This window comes from Pan troglodytes, chromosome 3 (genome assembly GCF_028858775.2).
Source record: "Pan troglodytes isolate AG18354 chromosome 3, NHGRI_mPanTro3-v2.0_pri, whole genome shotgun sequence".
Lineage (NCBI taxonomy): Eukaryota > Metazoa > Chordata > Mammalia > Primates > Hominidae > Pan > Pan troglodytes.
Window position 1 is genome coordinate 119,713,445 of NC_072401.2, and position 25,256 is coordinate 119,738,700.

The 25,256-nt window shown below is 34.2% G+C and overlaps 1 protein-coding gene across 2 annotated transcripts in view; it reads right to left on the reverse strand.

The window, feature by feature from the left end:
* The window catches only part of PRSS12 (serine protease 12), a 73,265-nt gene that overhangs the window by 13,342 nt on the left and 34,667 nt on the right, over positions 1 to 25,256 (reverse strand). For both annotated transcript variants that reach the window (NM_001071807.2, XM_009448188.3), the window contains 6 exon segments: positions 1,532 to 1,654; positions 2,371 to 2,449; positions 5,322 to 5,527; positions 15,184 to 15,325; positions 19,950 to 20,146; positions 22,932 to 23,073. In NM_001071807.2, coding sequence (NP_001065275.1) covers positions 1,532 to 1,654; positions 2,371 to 2,449; positions 5,322 to 5,527; positions 15,184 to 15,325; positions 19,950 to 20,146; positions 22,932 to 23,073 — 889 coding nt within the window.

Sequence of the window (25,256 nt, forward strand, 5' to 3'; positions counted from 1 at the left end):
AAGCTTTTGTAAAACTTTTAAGAAAATGATGACACTTTTAAATATATGAAGACAGTTTTGTAAGAAAAAGGCCATAAACAAGTAAAAGGACAAGGTCCAGACTAGGAAAAAGTACTTGTAACACCTAACAACAAAGACTTAGCACACAGAACATATCCAAAAATTTAAAAAATCAATTACAAATAGACAAATAGCCCAATACAAAAACAGGCAAAGTATATGAACAAAGAATTCATGAAAGAGGAAGACATTGGTCAGGGAAATACAATTAAAAAGAAACCCCAAAACTTTGTGATTGGCAAAAAATTTAAAATTTTGATAGTATCAAGTTTAGGTGGAGTGGTGAGGAAACAGGAACTTACACATTGCTGGGTTATAAACTGATACAATTTCTTCAAAGGATAAATTGGCAAGGCTTGAAAAATTGAAGGGAATCCATATTCCAGGACCCAGAAAAATGTCCCCATGTGCACACATCCAGTGAGACTTGTACCTGGTTGTTTATTGCAACATTGTTTTCTATCAATGAAAGAATGGAAAGCAGCTAACTATGCAGCAACAGGGGAATAAATAAACTGGTTCAGTCTTTCAATAGCAGTTAAAATTCATAGAGCAGTTAAAGTGAATGAACAAATCTGCATGGATGGATCACAAGTACATAATGAGGCAAAGGTATGTACCGTATGATATCACATAAGAAAAAACAGAAAAATTTCTGCTTGCAAAAATGTTTCAACAATGTGGTACACATTTTTTTAAAACTTCATTGTGACAATGTTCAAAACACAAAATTAAAATAGTATAATGAAACTCTGTACTCAACACATTGCTTTAATAATTATCAATATTTTGACAAGCATTGGTATACATATTTAAATACCAAAATTAATGCTGAGGAAAGGGCCATTAACCAAGGCCCACAAAAAAGCACTAAACAAGAGAAAGTAGAGCCGGTTCTACTGCAGGATCTGCCACCATGAGCTCCGTGACTCTGGTGACTCTGCGTGACCTCTCCTCTGAACTGGGAAGACTTCAGAAAGGACTGATAAAATGTTTGGGACAAGAAGAAATAATCAGGACTAAACTATAGGAAACCAAGAATGAAACATATGCAACCTTTCTCAAAGGTACAAGACACCAAGACTCAAAGAATCAAAAACACTACAACTGCATTCCCTAGTCCTTATCATTATAACTAAATAATCCGAGGTCTATTCTACCTCCACAAAGATATAATTTCAGCCTCAGATACGTTCTTGGGGGGAGCACTGACATTGCTGCCTCCTCTCCAAAAACCCCTCTTCTTCTATTCTCCCTAAATCCAGAGTTTGTTTTAACACCAGGGTAGCAAGTGGCCTTCTAAGGGCTCTCTTTGCTCCTTTTGTCACTCGCTCATTCCACAGGGCTGCTGGCACAAGCAGCGAAAGCTCATAGCCTGGCTCTGACACCTTGAGTGCTGTAGAGCATGAGGGGATTGGAAGAACTGATGAATAGAAGCTACACTGGGTTGTTTGGGAAGGTGGACACATACCTCTTGAAACAGTGTGCTGCTGTGAGGACCCAGCAGCTACTCAGGAGCGTAGCCCCGCAGAGGAGCCTGCCATCTCCATGGGATGACTTCAGCCGGAGGGAAACCTGCCAAGGCCAACCACCCCTAAGAAGAAAATGAGCTACACATCAACGTCAGTAAAAGGCAAAAAAGCAAAGGAAAGCACTGGTTAAAGCAATGGCTTTAATAACTTTAATGCCTTGCAGGTGGGGGAAAAGGAAAGCAAAAGGGACTCCAGGATACATCCCTTCCTACTTTGAGAAGGAGACCCCACAACTCTGAGCAGGCCCAGCATCAGCAACTCTGAAGATTTGCTTATAGGCATTTGTATAGATCCCACCTATCTGACACTCTTAGAAACAAGTTGTCTTCTTTATATTTCATGATTTAAAGTGTAATTTCTCTCCTCATTCTACCTCGCCTATGCAGTCTGAAGAAGTATTTAATAAAGTTTTCCATGAGTAAATTCTACAAACAAAAAACTTAGATTAAACTGAGTCAAGTCTGAAACAAATACATTCTAAATTAGATGAATCTTTGTAGTTATACACACTTCCAGGTCTCCTGTTAAATTATTTTGTTTCTGCCATATAACTTTTCAGCAACACATCTAATCTCTTAAATCAGGCTGGTATAAGAACATGGTGTATACCAAGTAAACATAGGTCAAAGGACAGTGAAATTATCAGTGAAATCTGAATTTAGTTTAGAAAATAAAATGAGTACAAGTCCCTTATATAACAGAACATCCCCAGTTTGTAACACTCTATGTATATAAATAATTCTGTAATATAAAAAATCTCTTTTGGAGGAACATTTACCTTAAAGAATTTTTCCCACCAATGATCCGCTTCTGCCGACGGTGCAGTAATCTCAAGCCACAAACAGATGAGAGGGACTCTGAAGCAGAAATAGGTCATTAATTAAACTATCACATTGCTGACGGAGGGGTAAGACGATAAGTTACATACTCCACTGATGCCTCCTCCTCTATGTCAAAATGCCTTTTCTCTGCAAATTAAAATTTTTCTTGTAACAAAAATAGTTTTCTCATTTGACTAAATGACAATAATTTGCAAGTAGACAAGAAACATTATGAGGTTTCCCATTCTTCACCTCTGAGGGGTTCATGGGCTGCTGACTGGTTTGACTCTGTCCAGTACTTTATCCTGGTAGGTACCTATATCTCCTGCTGCTGCTATTTGGTGTAATGTATGGAACAAAATGTATGGAACATTAAACAAAATAAGAGAACTGCAAAGGCAGTAATGGCCTAAATTACTTACTTTCCACATACAACACTGTTCTAAGTCACATAAAAAAATGTAACTCAGAAGAGCAAAGCACATTCCCAGGCTAGAATTCTGATCTGAATTTACATTTACTTAGCATGTCAACATACGGAAAGGGTTTGCTAAGCCAATTGAAGTGGTAAACTATGGTTGAGGGTATACAGGCAAACCTCCCAAGGTAACAGACTTCTGTCAAGAACATACAAAAAAGAAGAATTAAATTAAAAATATATAAAAAGGTGGTATATGAAAGAAAGGCAAATGCAACAGGTATGACTAATTTTTAAAATATTTGAGAAAACAGGAGAATTTATATAGAGGTACTTTGTTTCTTTGGTTAAATATATGTGTATAAAGTATTGATATGTACTGTTTTTCTATCTAAGAGGAGGAGGGTGGGAACTGTGCCAAGTACAGGAAGACCTAATCAACACTAATGGTCTCCCATAATAACCAGGTAGAAGGGAGCCCAACAGGGAAACAGCAATAGTTATTTCTTGATGGAGAAAGACGTTCAACAATGTGTACCAAGATGATTAATTTGCGAAATGATCTCAGAGGTATGCTTTCAAACTTTAACCTTCATTTCTTACAATATGAGTCCTCTAGATGACACTGCAAATTGTAAGATATTAGAAAAAACATAAGTTTCCAATAATGCTCCAAGTTGGGTCAATGTATATGATGCCAAGAAAAGGAATGATGTAATGTTTAAAACAAGCAAAATTTTAAGTTTACATCATTCTGGGGCAAAGAACCAGCCTGCAAGAAAGTAAACTCTATTTAAAGTCATACACTATTATTTAAAATTTTTTAAAAGAAAAATGAAGTTCATTTATAAAAGAAACCCATCAGATGACCAATAACCAATGGCTTCAGTTTGAATCACCTTATAGATGTCACCAGGTCCTGAGTATCAACATAAAATCAACTGGTTAATATGCCAGATTCTGTAATCTAGCTGGGCTAAGATGAAATCTTTTTACTTGAAGTATGGTAGCATTGCCATAACCATGGAAAGATATCAAAAAGAATATTGCTATAATTCTAGGAAGGCATTAAAAACAAACATATAAATAATGTTTTTTATGTTTTTCAACTGCTTACGGAATTTCACATAATTCAAAGAATCAGTTATATCCCATTTGTAATGGTAATTTAAATTATTAAAGGGAATTTAGTAAATTAAGTTATAATCAGTATTCAGGGGAAAGAGCTGGCCAAATCATTCACATATATACATATATCTATACACACATTCATATACAAAAATATGTATATATATTTAATATATATGAATAGAAAATAGAGTGAAAAGGATTGTAAGTGTTCTTTTCACAATCAGAAGCCCCTCAGACAGCAAAGAATCATATTAACGACATCCAATTCATTTATTGCATTGTCTTTGGCAGTTATTAAAAGGTGTTAGAAAAAGAGAATCCTCAAAATACAGGTGCACCTGATTTTAACAAAATCCAGTGTATCAGAACTATAAACTTTCAATCCAGATAAAGAGGCAACTGTTCTTTTCATAAAATGTACCACAAATTTCTCCAAAATAGCTCATTCTCTCAGTCATTTAAAGAATGTTTCATAAAAATTAAATAGGCCAGGTGTGGTGGCTCACGCCTGTAGTCCCAGCACTTCAGGAGGTTGAGGTGGGCGGATCACCTGAGGTCAGGAGTTCTAGACCAGCCTAGACAACACGTGAAACCCCCGTCTCTACTAAAAATACAAAAATTAGCTGGGCGTGGTGGCAGGCGCCTGTAATCCCAGCTACTCGGGAGGCTGAGGCAGGAGAATTGCTTGAACCCAGGAGGTGGAGGTTGCAGTGAGTCAAGATCGTGCCACTGCACTCTAGCCTGGGTGACAGAGCAAGACTCCGTCTCAACAACAACAAAAAAAAAATTAAATGTATGCAGAGCTTTCAAGAACTCTATTCATTTAAAGTATGAAACATTACTGTATCATACGAAAGGATTACTTATCATTTTCCTTAAATTTTTAAATTTCAGAGAATAAAATCTACAAAACATCATTTTCTTTTTGAAATTCATTTTTAAATATCCTTGTTTAAAATATTAGTAAGACTTTAGAAATGCCTTTAATTCATTTCTATATTTTCATTTCTTTCCTTTTTATGAAGTCATTATCAATTCTGAATCTTCTAAGATAGCAACAAGCATGAGAGCTTTATCACATCTAAAAAAGGAAACAGAGAAATGGCTAAGAAAGTGAAAAGAGGATGATCCCAGAGATTACAAGGCCCCGTAAATCCATTCCTACCCCTGAACCTTGTTCTGCCTGTCAGCCCCACCTAGGCAAGTTTGCCAAGAACTACCGGATCTAAGTAATAGCACAAGACATGGATCTGTATACGTTCTTCTTGTACTAGATTTCTGTTATCAAAGTACTGCTTATAGTAATGGAATGGGAATTAGTATTCCTTGACTTGTTTAGGGCTCCAGAAGGTGACTTACCTTTATTACTGTTACCTGAGGCCTTCTTGCCAAAATAATCACAAATAACTCCTGCATCTTCACTGTGGCGGCAGTTGTGTCTTCCAATATCTTGCTTGATACAGTCAGCCAAGGACCTCTCATTTCCTGTGCACTTCACATTATCCACATGGATGGGTCCTTTTCCTTCTCCAAAATAAGCCATGGTTCTTGCTCTGGCAGGACCCCTGAAGACAGAACATTCTTAATCATGTGAAGAATCAGTCAGTCATATATCTGAATAAATCACAACATGTATTCAATTTTATTCCTTAATTTTTACATATTAAAATTAGCATCTGCATGTGCTAAAAACCATTTGTTTCATGACTGTTAAAAAAATTAAATAAAAAAGGTAATAACTATACCTTCCCTGTTGCCATACTCCACAGCTACTTTATTACATCACTTGCCTCTAATTTAGCTTTTTCTAAGAAACTTACATTTAATGGCACATCAAAAAATCATGATAGTCTTTAACTCTCGTTTAAGCAGGAAAAAATCACCTCTAAATTTTTTACCCTCTTAAAGAGTACAATACTCTCTTAATATTGGCATAATATTGCAAAGAAAACAATGAGATTAAATAATAACCTACAGAGGTAAGAACTAATTTTTTTGCCTCCTTTAGAAGAAAAATGTACAATTTTTTTAGGCCGGGTGCGTTGGCTCATGCCTAGAATCCCAACACTTTGAGAGGCCAAGGCGGGCGGATCACCTGAGGTCAGGAGTTCAAGACCAGCCTAGCTAACATGGTGAAACCGTTTCTACTAAAAATACAAAAATTTAGCTGGGCATGGTGGCACGTGCTTGTAATCCCAGCTACTTGGGAGGCTGAGGCAGGAGAATCACTTGAACCGAAGAGGCGGAAGCTGCAGTGAGCCGAGATCGTGCCATTGCACTCCAGCTTGGGCAACAAGAGCAAAACTCTGTCTCAAAAATAATAAAATAAATAAAATAAATAAAATAAAATAAAATAAATAAAATAAAATAAAATAAATAAAATAAAATAAAATAAATAAAATAAAATAAAATAAATAAAATAAAATAAATTAGCTGGGCATGTAGTCCCAGCTACTCTGGAGGCTGAGGCAGGAGAATGGCTTGAACCCAGGAGGCAGAGATTGCAGTGAGCTGAGATCACGCCGTTGTGTTCCAGCCTGGGTGACAAGGCGAGACTCCATCTCAAAAAAAAAAGTACAATTTTTTATATTTATTTACTTTTTTTTTTAAGACACAGTCTCACTTTGTCACCCAGGCTGGAGTGCAATGGCGTGATCTCGGCTCACTGCAGCCTTGAACTCTTGGGCTCGGGAGACCCTCTCACCTCATCCCCCCAAGTAGCTGGGACTACAGGCGCATGCCACCATGCCTGGCTAATTTGTTTGTATTTGTAGTAGAAACGGGGTTTCACCATGTTGCCTAGGCTAATCTCCAACTCCTGACCTCAAGCGATCCACCCACCTTAGCCTCTCAAAGTGCTAGGATTACAGGAGTGAGTTACTGCACCTGGCCTAAAAGTACAATTTTTAACAGAGACAGAGAAAAATAGGAATCATGACTAAATGGCAGATTTACTTTTAGTTTATTAATTTTTTGTTTTAATAACACATTTTAAAGTATGCAAATACAAAAATATTTAAATGAAATAAATATTTCAAAGTAACGCCATATTTAGAACTCAATTTCTGATAAATTAATGAAATAGTTATCAAAGGCAAAAGCTTTCAAGCAAATTAATGAAATAGTTATCAGAAGCAAAAGCTTTCCAGATGAATTATTGGAAAACTATCCTTGAAATCTCAAGTTAGGGAAAAACTTAATAAAGTGGACATAGAGGGTATAAACTATAAATTTTAAAATTGATAAACTTAAAAATTAAATTAAGAATGTAGCTTTCCTAAAAACTACTCTAAGGAAAGTGGAAAGATAAATTTAAAAGTTGATATTTCTAGAAATATATTTGTTGGTGAATATACTTTCTAGTAGAGAAGAATGGCATACAATAGACAAAGAAATCATTTAAAAAATAAGTAATCTGTTTTTAACAAAACTGTAGGTGATTCTCCTGCAGATAGTTCTCCATCAAACTTTGGCAAAGAAAACTAAGTTATTTCTCCATTGTTGCACATGTGTTTTAAAATTATTAGACTTCTTACAATTATATATATATCCTTATACATAAATCTTTGTGGGCAGCTTAGATTTCTTCCTAGAAGTTTTATTCTACTTTTTTCTATTTTTTAATCAATTAATTATATTATTTATTGCATTTTTTAAATTTTATGTATTTATTGTATATCACGGTTCTTGTCTGTCTGAAATTTATTTCTGTCTTACTATTAGTGTTAGTAAGAGATCTAGCTTTATTTTTGTCCCTAAAGTAGTTGTCCCAATAACCTGCTGATTTGAAAGTCTTTCTTATTTATCATGCTATATGTGCACAAGCCATTTCTTGGTCTTTATAGTTCAGTAATTCACAACCTTGGCTACCCATCAGAATTGCCTTTGAAAACACTTAAAGTATAGCACAACCTGAACCTCATCTCACATGAATTAAAGTAGAATGGGTAGTGTTTTTTCAAGTTCCAAAATGATTTCAATCTACAACCAAGGTTGAAAGCCACTGCTGCAGTGTCACTGACCTCTTTGACTATTCCTGTGCCAGTACCACATGGACTGGATTTCAGATGAATTTGGAAGTCAAATCCCCCTCCCCACCCCATATGCACACCAAGACAAATGAAAGATTTTTACTAGCATAGTATTTAATGTATAAATTTATTTCTATTTTGTCTTCACATTCAGGATTGCGGTACATCTCTTCATTGATAAGGTCTTCTAGCTTTAGTAAAGACTTAGGTTTTTCACATAGGTCTCAATTCTTACAAAGTGTATTCCTAGTTTTTGTTTTGTTGTTAGTTTTTGTAACTTCTACAAATCTGTTTTTCTTTTTATTTTCTACTTATCCCACAGGCAGACGATTGCCTTTTAAGTATTTATGTTTTATCTTGTTACATTAATAAACACTAGTTCTAGTCTCTTTCCAGTTGATTCTCTTGGGTTTTCTAGGTGAACAATCATATTATTCATATAAATATTCTGACCCTTCCTTTTCAATACTGATACCTCAATTCTTAAGGCTTTAGTGCAAACTCCAGACAATGCTATCATTGCAGTAATGGCAGGCACTCTTTTGTTCCTATTTGATGCTTATGTGTGATATAAAATTAAAGCAGTTTAATTTTGTTCTCAGCTTCCTAAGAAGGAATGTTGATTTTATCATATAACTTTTCAACATTATTAAGATATTTAATCATTTATTAAAATTATTGTATATTTATGGGTGACACACTGAATTACATTAATTGAATGTCTCAGTTTGAATCACTCTTACATTCCTACAACAGACTCCACTTACTGGTGGTATATTGCTCTTTTAACACATTGTTGAATTAAATTTGCTAATATTTTGTTAGCAAAATAACTTTGTATGTAGATTCATTAGATTGAGGTATAGTTTTCTTTTTTGTGTGTTTACTTACCTAGTCTTGAAATCACATTAAATTAGCTTCATAAAATAAATGGAAAGATTTCCATAAGTTTCTTTGCTCTGCAACAATTCATGTAATTCAGAAACTGTTTCTTAAGGACTGGTGAAAAGTCCAGCAAAAAAAATCAGTCATTTCTTTCATAGCCATTAATCTAATTGGGTTTTCTATCTCCTGTATCAATTTCGATAATTACATTTTTATTGAAAATGTAGTTTCTCAGATATCCATTTCATCTAGATTTTCAAGTGTATTTGCTAAAAGTAGTTCGTATTATTAATCTTTTTTTTTTTTTTTTTTTTTTTTGAGATGGAGTCTCACTTTGTTGCCCAGGCTGGAGTGCAATGGCACAATCTCAGCTTACTGCAACCTCTCCCTTCTTGGTTCAAGCGATTCTCCTGCCTCAGCCTCCCGAGCGGCTGGGATTAGAGGCATAAGCCACCACAGCTGGCTAATTTTTGTATTTTTAGTAGAGATGGGGTTTCACCATGTTGGCCAGGCTGGTCTTGAACTCCTGGCCTCGAGAGATCTGCCCGCCGCGGCCTCCCAAAGTGCTGGGATTACAGGCGTGAGCCACCGTGCCCAGCTGTATTGTTAATCTACTAGAGTTTTTGTTTAACCTTCTATATATCTGTGCTTAAATTTCTTTTCTGTTCTCTATGTTTACTTGTATTGTCTCTCCTTTTTCTTAGGCAAAATTGCATAAGATTGTTGAGATTGTTGTTTATTAACCTTCTTTAAAAATAAAAATAATTGCTGATAATGTATAGGTATAATGTAAAGAAATTTGAAATTCAAATCGGCATAATTTGAAGACAATAAAAAATTAATAGAATTTGGAAACAAAAATTCCAGATGATTCCCAGAAGTTTCAGAAGTGAGAATGGGTGGAGGTAGAAAGTAAACAACAGTATGTTAAATGTCTTTATCTTTTTCAGGAAGGGGAAGTTACAGATAATAATTTTTGAAATTACTAAGAAAGTATGTTTCAGTATGTTTGCTAAAAATTTAAAGACAACTTCCAGAAAAACAATAAGAATGTTGAATTTCTACACCACTGAGAAAAAATGAAAATTGAAAATTGAATTAATCATGAAAATCAAAAAACAGATGATTACACAAAAAACAGAAAATAAAGCATGATAAATAACATAAAACTAGATGGCAGGTAGAAGTAGACATACAGAAAGTAAAATTTAACTCATTTAAAGAAACCAAAAGGATCATTTCTTAGCAACTAATCAACTTACACAAACTAAAAAAAAGCACCATTTTAGATATATCAATAAGTAGAAATTAGAGAACATTTTAACAAATAACAGCACATGATTAAATTCTCATTGATATAGTGAAATCTAATACATTTTCTTTTGACTACTCTTTCTTTAAACAATTAAGGACTCTGCCATCCATAGAAAAAAGGGAAAGGCTTCTCACTGGTTTACTGAATCTAGTAATTCATAGCTGAAAATTTCAATGACACAACAGTTTCTGATAATTAGTCTTTAAACTGGATGTCAAGTGCTCCTGGTAGATAATAACTTTCCAAGGGATACACAGGCTCTAAGTGAATCAATTTTTATATCCTCAAATTTCACATATATTATTTCTTAAAAATAATCTTGCTGCTATAAAGATCAAACTTCTCTTTCAAAATTTCTCTTCTCTCACTTCACAAAAAGCATATCTTGCACTCACTCCAAATCCTACCGCAGCGCATTCCTCCAAAGTTTGAAAGCCTCTAAAGGGGACAAAAGAAAAATTCAAAATATATGATAGCAATGAAGCTTCCTTAATCCAAGCAACACAAACCCAACCCATTGGTCTAATTAAGAAATGAGAGCTTTGGTAAACTTTTATTTTCTATGTTTAATAATTATTTAATAATTTTATTAAATATTTTGCTGTTTATTATCAGTTGTATACTAGAAATTATAAATTCCAGAGACACCTGAAACTTGTTAGCATAATTTCTCTCTCTCCATGTACGTGTGTGTGTATCTGTATATATGCATACATGTGTATATGTATGTGTGTATGTGTGCATATATGTGTGTGTATATATACATATACACACATATTTTTAAGGCATAATAACATTGAGATTCCGTGGGGGAAGAAAATTTAAAATACAACTTCAAGGAGAAAAAAAAGCTGCAAAATTTCTGGTCAAAGAAGTATTTTTTGTTCATGTATTTTTTAAAATGGATAGCAGAATCAAATTACTATATTTATATTTCACTGGATATAATTGAGTGGTGTAACTGTTTTATATTCAAATGTCATACAAATATACCAGAAATTAAGTCCTTTGCAGCTATTTAAATGTAAAATAGATATCAGATATACTTAATTTTAGATCTCTATTAAAGCAGTGAGAATATACAATTTTTAAAATTTTTTTAAGGATTAATACGCTAACAAACATGTTCAAAAACAATGCTATATTGGAACATATGCTACTGGATCCACATAAAGTGTAAATATAATGGAATTTTCGTCATGACTACTTAGTCTATCTCAATGAATTTAACTGATCTCAACACATTCTCTATCAACAATCTACAAACAATATGCTCATATGCTAGACTTTGTCAGACATTATGTAATGCATCAATAAATAATGCCTTTTACTTTCTGTTCACTTTAAGCATATCTGTATTAGTTACCATTCACATTTCCTTTTTTATTATCTCATTTCTGTCTTTCCCATTATGAAAAGGCTTTCTAATACCATTTTGATTTTCAGTATTTCCAAGGACTAATCCTCATGCATCATAGAACTGGCTGGAGGACAGATCTCTGAAATTCCTATTTATGAGGCTCAAATCTTATCACAGCTTCAAAGTTTCCTGGATTGATTTCTACAAATAAGTCCTTTATTAAAGATTTTTTGTGATTCAAAATAGACATGATGAAAAAAAGATCCTCGGCACTAGTCACATACCTGTTTATAATTTCATATATATATATATATATATATATATGTATATATATACTGAAAATATACATATATGTTCTTATATGAAATCCAATTTCCCTTCAGTGGGAAATTATAAAAATATTCAAGTATATTTAATCAAATAGCTAAACAATTCTCATTTAAATACTATTTGATGGCAAATTGCAGATTATGTTATCCAATTTGTTATAGTAACATTAAATTACTGAATTACTTGTAAGACTATTTAAAATGCAATTATAAAGTCTTTTGATGCTTTTCTTGATTGATAAGTATTACAGAAATATTGAAAGCTGCAACCAACTTTGTTCACTTAATCTAGTGTGTTTCTCATCTAAAATCACTTCTTTTTTAGCTTTAATTAGGTATAATCGATATAAAAAATCTTCTTCAGTTTGGACATATGCATGTATCTGTGATACCATTACCACAACCAAGGTGCTAAATATATCCATCATCTCCAAAAATTTCCTTGTGTTCTTTTCTGAGGTTTGTTTGTTTGTTTGTTTGTTTTGTTGTGTTCTGTTTCTGTTTTCATTTGGCTTTGGTAAGAACACAAATAAGATCTATACCCTCAACATATTTTGAAGTATATAGTACCATATTGTTAACTATAGGTACTGTATTGTACGGTAGATCTCTAGAACTTATTCATTTTGCATGACAGGAACTTTATACCCATTGAAAAATAATTTCCCGTTTTCTTCTCCTCCCAACCCCTGATAACCACCATTCTATTTCTGCTTCCATAAGTTTGACTATTTTTGATATCTCATATGAGTGGAATCATGTAGTATTTGTCTTTCAGTAACTGTATATATATATACACATACATACCACATTTTCTTCATCCATTCATTTAGGCTGTTTCCACATCTTGGCTATTGCAAATAATGCTGCAATGAACATGGGAGTGCAGATATTTCTTTGACATCCTAATTTCAATTATTTTGGCCATATACCCAGAAATGGGATATCTAGATCATATAGTAGTTCTACTTTTAACTTTTTGAGGAACTGTTTTCCATACTGTTTCCATATTACTTTCCACAGTGGCTGTACCATTCTACATTCCCACCAACAGTGTGCATAAAGGTTTCAGTTTCTCCACATCCTCACCAACACTTGTTATCCTTTGTTGTTTTGACCATAGCCATTCTAACATGAGGCTAAATTCACTTTTGAGTTAAATGTTAAATGGACTAAATGATTGTGTTAGGCCATTCTTCCATTGCCATAAAGAAATACCTGTGACTAGGTAATTGACAAAGAAAAGAGGTTTAATTGGCTCATAGTTCTACAGGCTTTACAGGAAGCATGGGGCTGGCATCTGCTTGGCTTCTGCTGATGCCCAGGGAGTTTTCAATCATGGCAGAAGGTGAAGGGGGAACAGGCAAGTCACACAGCAACAGTAGCAGCAGAAAGCGGGGTGGGAGGGTGCCACACACTTTTAAACAACCAGATCTCATGTGAACTCAGGGCATGAGCTCATTTCTCAGCAAGGGGATGGCCTAAGCCATTCATGAGGGATCTGCCCCCATGATCCAAACACCTCCCACCAGATCCCACCTCCAATATTATGGATTACATCTCAACATGAGATTTGGGTGGGGACAAATATCCAAACTATATCAATGATGATAAATAAAAAGTAATGAACAATTTAGAAAGAAATCCAAGTAATAACACACAACTACATGTGTGTTGATGATGCTTGATGAATATGCCTAGAAAATTTTTCTCTCCTTAAACTTAGCTGAGACACACAATTTGAAGATCAACTTTGGTGCCAATCTTCCCCTTTGTATTTCCAAAGGTAATACTAGGTTTCCTGGATCACTTCCACCAAGACAATAAAATTAAAATATGGCCAAGAAACCAGTCTCAGAGAGCAATATCTTTTAATGGCTGATTTTGGGTGAGGAAATGTACTGGGAATGTAATGCAAGAACAAGAATAATTTTTTTTTCAAATGGAAAAAGGAGTGATAGAAACACAGTGAGCAAAAGAAGTTTAAAATTAACCACTGACTAAATTCACTTTCACATCTAATGTAGACTCTCCCTACTTTACTGCCCCATATTTTGAAAATTGAAAATTTATATCACAAATGAAGGATTAATTGGCTGTAGGACAAGTGGAATTGCAACTGGGTCCAAAACTGAGCCATAAATTGAAGTAGTATCGAGTAACCAGAAACAACTTTGATTTTGAAGTTTACCCCCAACATGTGAACTTTTATTAAAACAGAAATGCTTTTTAAAATAAACATGTATTCTTTATAGAAAATAACCATATGAAGTGTTCAATATTTAAAATGAACACAGATATATAATTAAGGATATATTTTTAAATCCAAATTACTATTAGTAATCTACTCTGAGCTAGGCAATTTATATACATATTATCTTAAATGTATAACCCTCTGAATTATAACATTTTCCATATTTTTGTTACTTCAAAATCATTACTTAGGGTGCTTTCACAGTCATTCATGACATATGCAGAGCCAGTAAAATTTTAAATTACCCAGCTGAGGTCTAACCAACAGGAGATGATCTGCCTTCTTTTTTGCTCCTCTCATACTGTAAACAAGCGTCCTTTTCACATTCTATTTAGTGCCATGTTCTTACTGTAACTCACGCCTGAGGGAAGCTTATCTAATGCATGCATTTTCTCTCTAAGTCACACCACAACCTTTCTGCACTTAGGAACACTACACAGCACTTCGGTACTATAAATGGGGGCCATTTTAAACAGTGAAGTCATCAGCAAAGCCAGCATAGAAATGCAAAAAAAAAAAAAAATTGGCACCACACAGACTGTAAAAGAGGACAACTGTTTACAAGTATGAAAGCTGAAACAAGAAGGGAGAGCAGTGACCTCAGCTCTAGGAGCAATGGCTCAGCATTTGCTAATTCAGTGTCCACAGTGACTTTATAACTATCAAGAAAAATGAGAACCAACAGTAATTTCAATAACTCTAGAGTCCCTTAAAAGGCTACAGTGTTGAAACATCAATCACAGAGAAAAGGTTAACTGACAGAAGCTGATACAAGCTGTATTATGACTAGTCAGAGTTATTAGACTATTTTGTTATTAGATAAAAAGCTACATTTCTTGTGTGACATAATATTTCCTGTGAGTAGAAAAATGTGAATAGGCTCTACTTATTACTTCTTTATAATTCTGGATCAAATCAATATGCTGCCAGTATTTTCAAATGAATGACAGAAGCTCATTTTAAGTAAAAAGTAACTCATTAGATTAAGCATTTAAAAATTCAGATATGCTCATCAGTAACCATCCCAAATAATTAGGTTTTCCTTACTTATAGCCAAGCTGACGACAGATCACAGCTGCATCCTTATCAGTCCATCCATCATCACAGATTGTTCCCCACTGGCCATTGATAAAAACCTCCACTCGTCCTTCTTTCTTATTTTCTCCATCCACCAGTCTGACAGGAAAACCTAAGTCATGATTCAAAAGTATTAGAACAGCCCAAACAAGCAAACTGATTCTAAAGCATGAGCGACTCTACAAAACACAATTGTTCTTTTTAATCAGCTATAAAATCAGATGGGAAATACTTTTTTGAGAGAGAGGAGATATATCAATAAAAATTTTATCCACTTTTGTATGTCTCTTGCAGCCTTGAATTCAAAGTGCTCACCTTGCTCAACCTTGTATCCCCAGACTGTGGAACAGTGCCTGGCATACAGAGGATATGCAATTGCTGTTTGTTGAATGAATGAACAGCATTATAAAACTGTGAATTATTTTATTACACCTTACTTCTAAATAGTAAAAGAACATTAACTTGAGGTTGTTTCTGCTTCATGTCTGTTCATTTATCCATGAACAGAGAGCTAGAAGTTTATACGCCAAAGACAAGATTTTTAGAACGATATAAATAGACACAACCTTGGCATTCATAGTTGGGTATCTTGATTCAAGTCTAATGCTGGAGGAGGCAAAAAAAAGAAAAGAAAAAGAAAAAAAAAAGCAGTAAATAGGGACAGTTACCATCTAAGGCTTTCTATTGATTTTAAGGGAAAAAATTAAGTCACAAAAATTACTGACTTAAAAGTTGAGAAACTGAACTCTAGCAAATTAAGATTTATCTAAGTTAATACAAATGAAGGGATTTGTAAAGTATCACATATCACCACACCAATAATTATGATTTTGAATCAAAACTCCTCACTGTGACTTGCATGGGTTGAATTGTGAGGTCATTAGGGTGAGCCCTAATCAAATACGCTGGTATTCCCATAAAATTGAGAAATTTAGACATGAAGAGGATGATGTGAAGAGACACAGGGAGAGGACTGCCATATACAAGCTAAGGAGAGAGGCCTGGAGCATCTCTCTCTCACACAGCCCTTCCCTCACAGTTCTTTCTGAAGGAACCAACCCTACTGACATTTGATTGTGGACTCCAACCCCCAAAACTGTGAAACAATAAACATCTGTGTTTAAGTCACCTCTGTGGAACTTTGTTATAGCAACCCAAGCAAGCTAACACTCACACATCTGATTACCTAGTTACTAGAAGGGTCTCCAGCTTCAGGGCCAAGATTTGCTGGTAAGGATTTAGGGAATACAATAAAGCATGGTAAACTTATTAGCAGAACTAGGGAGGTAGAAGTCTGCAGGTAATGGACAATATATTATTTAATATATGTTTAAACCAATATGTGAAGTTACTAAATCAACATTGGTTAACTAAAAGAAAATATTGTTAGCAAGATGGACACACTCTATTTTTATTCCTCTGACCCATTTTTTACTTCTCCATCCTTCTGTGTTGCCCCAAGAGTTGTTGGCTCCCCAGTCTCTATCCCTAATCATGTTCACTTCATGGGACAAGGCAGTATAGCGGAATCACAGAGCAAAATTAAACTCAACAAATGTTTATGGTGTGCCAACTCTATGTATGCACGGCTTACTATCAGCTGGATTAAAAACTTGGAGTTTTAGCTGTGTCATAAAACACAATATTGAAACTTCATATTTCTCATTAATACATCTGAAATTTGGGAGTTCTTTGCAAGAATAGAAAGTGAAAAAGTGATCCTCAGATACCAAAATCAAAGAAATGAAATTCTTTTATTAAAGTTTTCACTTTTTATATTTTTGGATATTTGGTTCAAAATTAAGAAAACATTTGCACATGAAATTAGATCTACATGTTCCATTCTGGTAGTTTTACAGGCACATTTTCATATACTCTGAAAATAAAAATGATAAAGTGTTTTTAAAGCATAACTTGCATGGCTTTGTAAAAATAATGCATACAATATTTCTGAACCTAATTTGAGCCATTCATTCTACAAAATCATTAAATTCCTAATTCTTGAAGGGAAACTGGATGACAAAAGTCATGCCATCCATACGTTGTCACTATTAAGTTTGTGTTGTTACAGAAATAATAATACATAGCATGTTTTATTTCCAAAATCTTAAATATATAAAGTTTTTGGAAAAGCTAAACAATCATATTGGTATACAGTTATCTTTAATATATATCTCAAGCTTTCAGTAGTTTTGATTTTTCCTGTAACATAATACATTATTTTTATAAAATACTACTGTCTTTTAGAAAAAAGATAAATTCTAACATGCATACATACACAGTAAAAGCCTAATTTTAGGCCAGGCTCAGTGGCTCACACCTGTAATCCCAGCACTTTGGGAGGCCAAGGCAGGCAGATCACCTGAGGTCAGGAGTTTGGGGCCAGCCTGGCCAACATGGCAAAACCCCATCTGTACTAAAAATACAAATATTAGCCGGGCGTGGTGGCAGGCACCTGTAATCCCAGATACTTGGGAGGCTGAGGCAGGAGAATTGCTTGAATCCGGGAGGTGGAGGTTGCAGTGAGCCGAGATTGCGCCACTGCACTCCAGCCTGGGTGACAGAGTGAGACTCTGTCTCAATTAATTAATTAATTAATTTAATTAAGCCTAATTTTATACCGTAAAATTGAGTAAGAGGCAACAACCTCACTGGGAAAGAAATCTTTGCCAGGACTTAATACTCTGAACTTAAGAATTAATGTAATATTAAAACGAGAAATCCATATTTTTACCATCCCAGAAATTTCTGCCAACTCACATAACTGTATTCTTACTAGAATTACTTTTACTAATCTAGAATACTGCTTTTGAGCATTCCACCTACCACAGACCCAAAAGAGTGTCTACAGGGCTATAACTAATTTTGAGAAGTTTCCCTTGACATATAAAGTTAAGGTCCAGAAATTAGCCTTCAAATAGCTGAAAACAGCAGTAGTCCAAGAGCTCATCATTGCAGTGCCAAAGAAGTAAAAAATCTCCATTGTTTCCTAAATGCTGTTATTTATATTGTTATCCTGTTATCTCCTCCTCTAAGCTTCCCTTTTAAATATATAGTAGTTTTTAATAGGTGGAAGTAATGATCTATGAATGAACAAATAGTAATATGATTCTATCCCAAAAGGATATTTGGCTCAGATATAATGTTCTTCAGACAAATGACTTTAGTTAATAGACACATTACTGAGATTAGAACCAAAGAGATTCATAATAGTGATCACATATTTTATTAATAATTATCACCCTCAGGTTTTTAAATTTTTTAAAAATACATCTAGAGTCCTAGAATTAAAAAGATTTTCAAGGGAACAGAAAAGATTAGTTATTCCAACCATATGATGTGTTTAACAACACAGGCCTACAGAGAACTCAGGTCACATAGTATTTCATCACTGGGAGCTCACAGAGCATATCTGCGTAGATCATCCCATGATTCCAACACTTGCTATCTGGGGCTGAGAGAATCCATCTCCAGCAAACAAATTCTATCTCCCTCAACCACATCCACCACATAATCCTGGGAGGATCACAAATCTTTCAAAAGAAGGGGCAAGGGAAAAGGAGAACAAAATGAAAAGAAAGAAAAATGGAAATATGGCCTGCAAGAGATGGAATAAAAACATGTATTTCAACTTGGTATAATGCTAGATTAATGCAGTGTCACCAAGCTCTCACAGTGTACAGTACAATGAGGAATCAGCCACAGACTCTGACAAATTTAAAGTATGTAATATGGTTAATACTCTGAGGTTCAAAAAGTTGTTACTTTATAACATGAAGATTTCAGCTTCACAGTCTCCAAACAGGAGAATACAAAGGAGTTGATTCAATCCAAGGTTAAAAGTAAAGACCACCTAAGGCTATTTTAACATCTATTCCTACACATACACACACACACACACACAAACACGCACACACACATACACATACACACAGATAGATATATAATAAAGCTGTGATAGCATACAACAAAGTATTTTGAATATTTCCCTCTGTATTTTTCATTCATATATATTCTGCCCTCCTCATCAGACATTAAGAAATTTATCAAGAATGTTTAACTGCTATCTACTCTCAAGAGGATCTTTATCTATAATTATTTCAATACAGTTAGAGGAGCTAGTTACCTTTTATCCAACAAGTCTAAAAAAATGTAAATGAAGAGTAACAGAGGTCCCTGATGGGTTTCTAAAATAACAAGTTACACTAGAAAGATGGGTGAGCTATTAACTTTAATTAATCCACTTAGAAGACCACTGAGAAACTTAAAAGAGCAATGGATGGTTGGTGACCAACGAACGACAAGGCTTCAGGACTAGAGAAGAAATGAACCATGAGACAGGGAGAGGAGAATATTCTTATTTTAAATCCTGTCCCAAATAGCTCACTAGAATTCAAGATAAATGAAAATCAGAATAAGTGACCGAGGAGTAAGGGGAATAGATACTGCAGCTTCTTTATTCCATTTTTCAGATACAGATGATTGTAAACATTGTTAGTGAGGAACTTAATTTTCTAAGTAAAGAAAAACAATTTAGGGGTAGAAATTTCATAATGTTGGCGCACAGACTCAAAAGATTATTTTTCTCTGCATAAAAATTACTGAAAATTAGACAGTTATGGGAAATAGACCCCAAAAAAAGCCAAAGATGAGAAACACTTCATATTCAAGGCCAGTGGTTAGAGGTGCAATGGCTACTAAATGATGGAAACTTGAGAGTTGCAGCCAGTCCTCACCCAGAGAGAGCCTGTGTCCCTCGCCGCCAGGGTAGCAGGCAATGCTAACATCTTCGCGGTGGCTGCAGTCATGCCTTCCCCACTGTCGCCTGGAACACTGAAGAAATCTGGTTTCCTTTCCTGAGCAGCTGACGTCATCCAACCATATGGGCCCTGTGCTTTCTTCAAAATGGTTGGCAGATGCTTGTTTACCATATCTGTGACAATTGAATAAACACTGTGTATAGAACTTCTGTCTCTTGGTTCAGGGAACCACAAAACATTTAACACAAGCAACTTAGTTCAGTGACATGACTTCAGAGGATAAGTATCTGTTCTTTCTCCTACCTTGGGGACGCAGTTTAGAGCTATGTTCGCCCAGCCAATCACATGTTTTAATCACCTTAAAAATGTTCGATTATTTCAACGAATAACAAATGAAAAATTAATACTTTTTCCCCATTCATTCTTGTGTTTTGTCTACAAAACCAATCAGAGAGAATGCAATGAGATCAATCTCAAATTCCTGACCATAGAAATTGTGACCAGAAAGTGAGAACACTTTTCTCATTTTGCTTCTGATGCTCCCTCTGAACTCATTTGATTTCAGCAGCTTCTCTTTGGTGTTCTTTCAAAATGAAAAGTGTGGATTAGTTCAGTGATTGCTCAAGCACTATACCTAATCCATGATTAAATTTAGATTTCAGCCCATCAAAATCAGAATTATAATATTCTTAGCTTTTCATAAGGTATACAAATTCAACTTTAAAATTTTTATCAATTATATTTGTGTTCCAATTGAGTGTATTTGTAACACTGCACTACAGAAACAAAACCTAAATGTATAATAAATATATATGCTGCAGAAATAGGAGAGATCTGAAAAATTTTTTAAATTAGTAATTAAGTCAATCTGCACCTTCTTTCATCCTCCCAATTTTATTTCCTTTTGTTCCATAAAATCCAAACCTCCAGAAATCACGGAGCTTAAAAATCTTGAAGACACCTTTCAGTTCTAACAGTCTACAAGATTCAACTCTTACTCATATAATAATTCCCTTACTTGATGTTTTTATTATTTCTGTACTAAGAATATGAAGACATCTTTCTATCTGACATGAATTTTCTTCATTTTTTATGCAAGTATTTATTAAATTTATTTGACAAAATGAATATTTTAATAAATTAAAACAATGAAAATTTTAATCATTCTATGGCTTTTCTTCCTTCTATTTTGCTGACTAATTAAGCCTTGGCTAGAAAAGTAATAAGCCTAAATCGTATATTGCTCACTTTTAACTTACAGACCATTTTTTCACGAAATACATTAGATTATCATCTGTCCATAGCAACTACACAACAGATAACAGGAAGTCATTTTACTTTGGAATTGCATTTGTACAAAGAAACCCAAAGTTTACTTTTTCTCATTACAAAAGAATATTCTTTTTCAAAAATTCCTTTGTAAACTAGAAGCAAATGTAGCACATGCTTTGACTACCTTCTAACACAATCATTTAGAGCTTTTTACACACATTATTGAGAACATTTTTAAAACTAATAAATGTGAATACTCTGCATAGATTTGTGAAACAAAATAAAATATGAAGAAAAAAATCAGTGTTGTTTTCATTAATAAAAAATATGAAAAATAGAAATAACAGGATTTATGAATCTCTCTAAATGTGAAAATAAATAGAAATGACATGATTTTATGAATCTCTCTAAATCTGTGAAAACAGAGTATAGTTGGCAGTCTGAGATTCACTTAAATATAAAGTGATATTTATTAAGTAATTCTTATCAATTGTCAGCATATTGTATTTATTTGGCTGTCATATCATACCCTTTTACACAAAAATTACAGTAACTTCTCTGCCCAAGAAAAGACAAAATGGGGGAAATTATATGAATATTGTATTTTCATGATAGCATTACTTATCACAGGAAAAATTAAGCTGACCTAATATTAAGTAAATTACAGTATGAAAATTCTGTGGATATTGTTATCATTAAAAATTGTGAGTATGTAGCAATATAAGGTTAAAAATGTGGATAAAAATTACATGTCCATTACTAGAGCTGATATGAAGTTATCTACCCAAATTATAATGATAGCATAAGGATAAAAAATTATGGAGTTTTTTATTTTCATCATTTTCCAATGGTTTTACATTACTTTTATAAATTTTAAAATATATGTTTAACATGGCTTTGCCTAGCTTGAATGAAGCTATGTTTTTAAAGTGTAGTGAATATCTTCAGTCAGCTCTAATCAAGCTAAAATGAAACAATTTTGCCAGTTTTTTTAAGCATAAGACAATTACTTCAAGCATGACAGAGAAATATGGAAAACAAGAAAGAATAGGCATTCATAGCTTTCATTCAAATATTTAACTCAAAAGCATCATTTGCAGTTACTTCGACCAACTTAAGTCTTTACTCTGGAATGCATTATGTGTGTGACATAAAATACATGTCCCAAAGTGTGATACTCAGCTTTTAAGAGAGTGAGGTCAAAAGCAAGTTCTAAAGGTCATCTCCTAACAAGAGGGCTGTTTTTCTCAAATAAAAGTGATAATTATCATCACATTCTGAGAAAGGGAATAATGTAATACCAAAGCATTTGACACTAGACTTCTCTGCAATTTTAGACAATGATGTCAAAACTAAAAACATCCAATAGTAATGACGTGTCAGAATAAAAATGAGCATTCAAAGTCTTACTTGAATAGACACAAGGGGACTTAGAGGTCACCCCTGGCTTCAACTAATTATTCAAGAAGAGTGGTCATGGCAGGAAAGGTAAATGAAATAAACAGCAAGAGGTGGTTATTCGTCATCTTAGAAAATGTCATTATTTTTCATTGTTGTACTTCCATACACAGGTAGGAGAGAACAGGTATTTTTATTATTATAAAAATTACAAGTAGGGATTAACATAATAAGACTTTTAACAATATAATCTGGCATTTAACTGCCTTTATAATTAATGAACCTTACTTAAATCCCAACTGTCGACAAACCACGTATGTATTCAGCTCAGTCCAGCCATCATCACAGACAGTTCCCCACTGGCCTCTGTAATATACCTCCAAGCGACCCTCATGGCTGCCTTTCCCACCTGCAAGTCTGATGACCCCATCTGTGATAAAGAGGAGACACAGAGACTAAGCAAATCAACTTTCAAAAAAAGGCAAAACAACATTTGTATTTCACAAGAAATATCACCATATTCAGGCCTCACTCTAGGCCTTTTGCTAAACTTATATTACATCTGTGCTAAATGACCCTCTGAGGTTATCATGTTGTTTCTGAAGTTTGACGTAACACATTTCTGTCCTAATAAAATATTCTTTCCAGCTGGGTGTGGTGGCTCACTCCTGTAATCCCAGCATTTCGGGAGGCTGAGGCAGGTGGATCACCTGAGGTCAGGAGTTCGAGATCAGCCTGGCCAACATGGTGAAACCCTGTCTCTACTAAAAATACAAAAATTAGCTGAGCATGGTGGCGCATGCCTGTAATCCCAGCTACTTGGGAGGCTGAGGCGGGAAAATCGCTTCAGCCCAGGAGACAGAGGTTACAGTGAGCTGAAATCGCACCACTGCCCTCCAGTCTGGGCAACAAAGCGAGACTCCGTCTCATGGAAAAAAAAAAAAAAAAAAAAAAAAAATATATATATATATATATATATATATATATATATTCTTTCCTTTTTATTGGTACCCCTATTCTCTATGTAGAAAAATATATCCTGATATAATTCCAAAGTATCTATTTAGACTTCTCTAGATTAAACAACATTTGGGAAATTTCATATAACTTTAGTTTCAAGTCAGAGCAATACATGTCATTTAAATTTAAAAAGAAAATACAGTAACTTGGAAATAGCTCAGAATTTTAACTGCAAATGAAAAAAATACTGAAATAGGATGACAGAAAAAAACTATTCTGGATAAAAGACAGTCTGTCATGTCAATGCATGTATTATTTGTTAGGCATTCATGAATTATAAAAACTGGAAGATATGTCTCGCCTTTGTTCTTTTATTGATAATACAGATCTGAATTTGAATCTTATTAACTCAAATAATAATTAATTTGCCTATAATTCTATAAAGAGCTTCTAAGCAGATAAATAGTATAATAAATTTAATTCCAAAAAAAGTAGATTTAAAAGCCATTTCCAACCAAAATAATCCAAAAACTCTCAATGAAACATATAAATAATCTTGGGTAAGGGTCATACTTTTCATAAATCTCAGGGATCTTTTAAAGTAAAGGTCTCTGAGCAACAAACCTTTTATTAATATAATATTTTACTGTCTGCAAAGCATTATGACATGCATTATCTTATCTGAGCATCACAGCAATGTTACAAGACTATCCTCATTTGAAGGAGGGGAAAATGGCAGTTCAAGAAAATGAAGTGCTCTGGCTAAAAATCTGGCGTAAATACATTTCTATGGTGTATTAATGTGTTAATCTGCTAATAAAAACAACTGCATGTATAGAAGTATGTGAAGAGAAAGATATAAATCTGGTATTTCATAGATTCTAACAAGTTATTGATTTTCACTAAAGAAATATGTAAACAAAACATTTTTTTCTTCAAGTTTTTTGTTTTTTTTTTTCAGGTTTTCTTTTTTTTTTTTTTATTATACTTTAAGTTTTAGGGTACATGTGCACATTGTGCAGGTTAGTTACATATGTATACATGTGCCATGCTGGTGCGCTGCACCCACTAACTCGTCATCTAGCATTAGGTATATCTCCCAATGTTATCCCTCCCCCCCTCCCCCCTCCCCACCACAGTCCCCAGAGTGTGATATTCCCCTTCCTGTGTCCATGTGATCTCATTGTTCAATTCCCACCTATGAGTGAGAATATGCGGTGTTTGGTTTTTTGTTCTTGCGATAGTTTACTGAGAATGATAGTTTCTTTTTACTAAACGGTTTCTGATGAGTCAGTTTCTCTTGCCTTTTCCATTTCCTTCTTCTTCTCCCTAAACATGTAAGTACATACACGCACACCAGTTTGTACTCACATATGCCCTTCTTACAACACATGATACATTTTGACAGGCATGCTGTCATTTGGAATAGTCTGAAAATTGTGCACAGCAAAGTTAACTTGGTTTCTTTCACAGTGTGCTTTAATCAACAATTGCATCAATACCAGCTCTAAACACATTCTGAGTCAAGAAACGTTAATAGATGAATGGACTAAAGATGGAATTATTACACCTAATATCTGGAATGTATCACTGCACACTGATTTTGACTATTGGGTACTATATACTGCAACAAAGTCCTATTTTCTGATCTAG